At 60.8% G+C, this 2,223-nt stretch overlaps 1 protein-coding gene across 1 annotated transcript in view; it reads left to right on the top strand.

Moving 5' to 3' along the window:
* CBX4 (chromobox 4) overlaps positions 1-2,223 on the top strand; it is a 22,717-nt gene that overhangs the window by 17,296 nt on the left and 3,198 nt on the right. Inside the window, exon 6 of the mRNA XM_004709111.2 lies at positions 805-1,045. Within this exon, the coding sequence (XP_004709168.2) occupies positions 805-1,045 (241 nt within the window). The remainder of the gene's footprint in view (positions 1-804; positions 1,046-2,223) is intronic.

Below are 2,223 nucleotides of genomic sequence, written 5' to 3'. Positions count from 1 at the left end.
GGGGAAGTCGGTGGCAGGCACTGGGGAAGCCGAGCCGCCAGCCGGAGCCGGGCGCCCAGTGTGTGCTCGCCTCTCCGGGAAATGCCATCACTAATTTATGCACTAAAAGAAGCCGGCGGAGCTGGAGAGGCGCGGGGCCGAGCCGGGGAGGCCGGCGCAGGGAGGGAGGGCGCAGGCACTGACTGATGTGCAGCAGAAAATGGCTCCTTTCCCCTTCCCTCCACCGAACGGCTCCATATTGCAAAACCAAAAAAAAAATTAAAAAGCGACGAAAATGCAATTGTGTGCCTCCTCCCTCCTAGTTGTGCAGCGAGGGGACGCCAAAAGGCAGGAAATGTTGGGAAGTGCTACTGCAGCGCTTTTGGTGGGGAATGGATATATTTTTTAATTTGAAATGCGATGGCACCGGATGGAGACAGACGCGCAGGCACACACACACTCACACACGCGCGCACAGGCATATTTTTGTGCTTCTGAATATTTGGGGGTTGCTTGCCCGTGACAGCGGGCTCTCGGCCTGCCAGGGGCTGTGGGGGTCCGCCAGCTATCGGATTAGGGATCAAATAGAGACCGGCTGAAGCTCCGGTGAAGCCTGGGGGCCGGGCCGAGGAGGAGGAGGGGGACTGCGACTTTGCCATTTCGGCTGCTTTGCACGCAGGATGCCTCGTGGACAAAGTGTCTTGGGAACGTGTCTCAGTAACGTGCTGAAAATTCTTGACAACTGCAAAATAAACTGCTGGTTGGCTTTTCCGGGACCCGCTCCCTTTCCTCCCTGCCCTCGTGTGGTTATTTGACTTTGGTGGCTATCGGGGAGTGTGGGAGGCCTGCGGAAGGCCAAGGCTGTGCCCCCCTCCCCCATCTGCAGCTTAATAGCTTTCGGTTCAGGAAGGCAGCGCGGGGCCTTAAGTCCTTCCCCACCTGGAGGCCCAGAAGCTGGCCCGCTTGTTTTACGCCTGTACCCTCCCTTTTGCCTTGCAAGATATAACACGTGGGAACCTGAGGAGAATATCTTGGACCCCCGGCTACTGATCGCCTTCCAGAACAGGTGAGCGTCCCCCAGCCGTCGCCGCTCTGACCGTATATGGAAAAGGGAAAGTGGGCGCCGCAGCAAAGGGAGGGGGGAGGGTCAGCTGCGAGCGAGCCCCAAACCCAGGCCAGACTGGGCCCCTCTGCGATCCCGCAGCCTCTGCCTCTGTAACCGACGTCCTTGGTGGTGGCTGCAGCCTGGGGTGGGGGCGGGGCCCTGGAAGGTGAGGCTCGCCTTTGGGGCGAGGGGTGGGGGTAGTGGGGGCGATGGCTGGAAGGATTTGGTGTGAGTGGCCTTGGATCCCAAGCCCCCTCTCCACGTCACGCCCCTGCAGCTCTACCTCCGAGACCAAGGCGTTGCTCTTGTCCCCACTGGCTGCTGGCACGGCCACCTTGCCGGGGCAGCTCCCAGGGAGCTGGTTGTGAAAGCTCCGGACGTCACGGAACTGAACTTAACCTGTTGGAAGCTGGAGAAAAGTTGACTCGGGGAAAAGTTGTTTCGTTCCCCCCCCCACCCCCACCCCCTAGGCAAGTTGGCATCTTAAGGAGGGCATGCTCTGTCTAGCCCTGAGGCCTCTGACCGCCCCCCACCCCACAGAGCTGCTGAGGGGTGAGAAGCCCCTTCTTGGGTCATGGATGGAAGGGCAAACATGGCCCAATGGTTGTGGCTGCGTGCTGCGGGGGAGGGGGGTGTCTGACTTTGGAGGGGCTCATCTTTATGCATACAGACGCTTTTCCCTGTAGCTGCTGCTGAGGGCCGGCTGGAGAGGAGTAGAGGGGCTGAGGAGCTTGCCCCATCCCCTTTATTTTGCCTGATTTCCTGTGGCGCGTCTGACTCTACAACTGTAAACTTGAGACCCTCTGAGCCAGCGCAAGCAGAAGCTGCTCCCCTGCTAGGGGCTCCACTTGGGGGTTCACCCTGTAACTATTTCAGCAGCTGATGCCAGATTGCATAATCTCCCCCTGGAGAATTCACACGCAGGCTGTTGCAATGCCACGCAACTCCGGAGTCAGGCACGGGCCCTGACCCCAGGGCCTAGGGGGAACCCTCCCTGGGGAGCCCTCAAGCCGGCGCGGGCGGAGGCAGGGGCGCTGTAGACCCGGGAGTGGGCAGCAGCTTTGGCGAACTGCACGCCGGCCAGGCGCCCCTTAGCCAGTGGAGGGCCAGGCCTCTATTGACCGGCGCCACCGCCTGCA

This window comes from Echinops telfairi, unplaced genomic scaffold, assembly GCF_000313985.2.
Source record: "Echinops telfairi isolate 266 unplaced genomic scaffold, ASM31398v2 ScPeMD7_7458;HRSCAF=8496, whole genome shotgun sequence".
Taxonomy (NCBI): domain Eukaryota; kingdom Metazoa; phylum Chordata; class Mammalia; order Afrosoricida; family Tenrecidae; genus Echinops; species Echinops telfairi.
The sequence above is the reverse complement of the archived record's forward strand: the minus strand, read 5'-3'. Positions and strand labels throughout refer to the sequence as shown.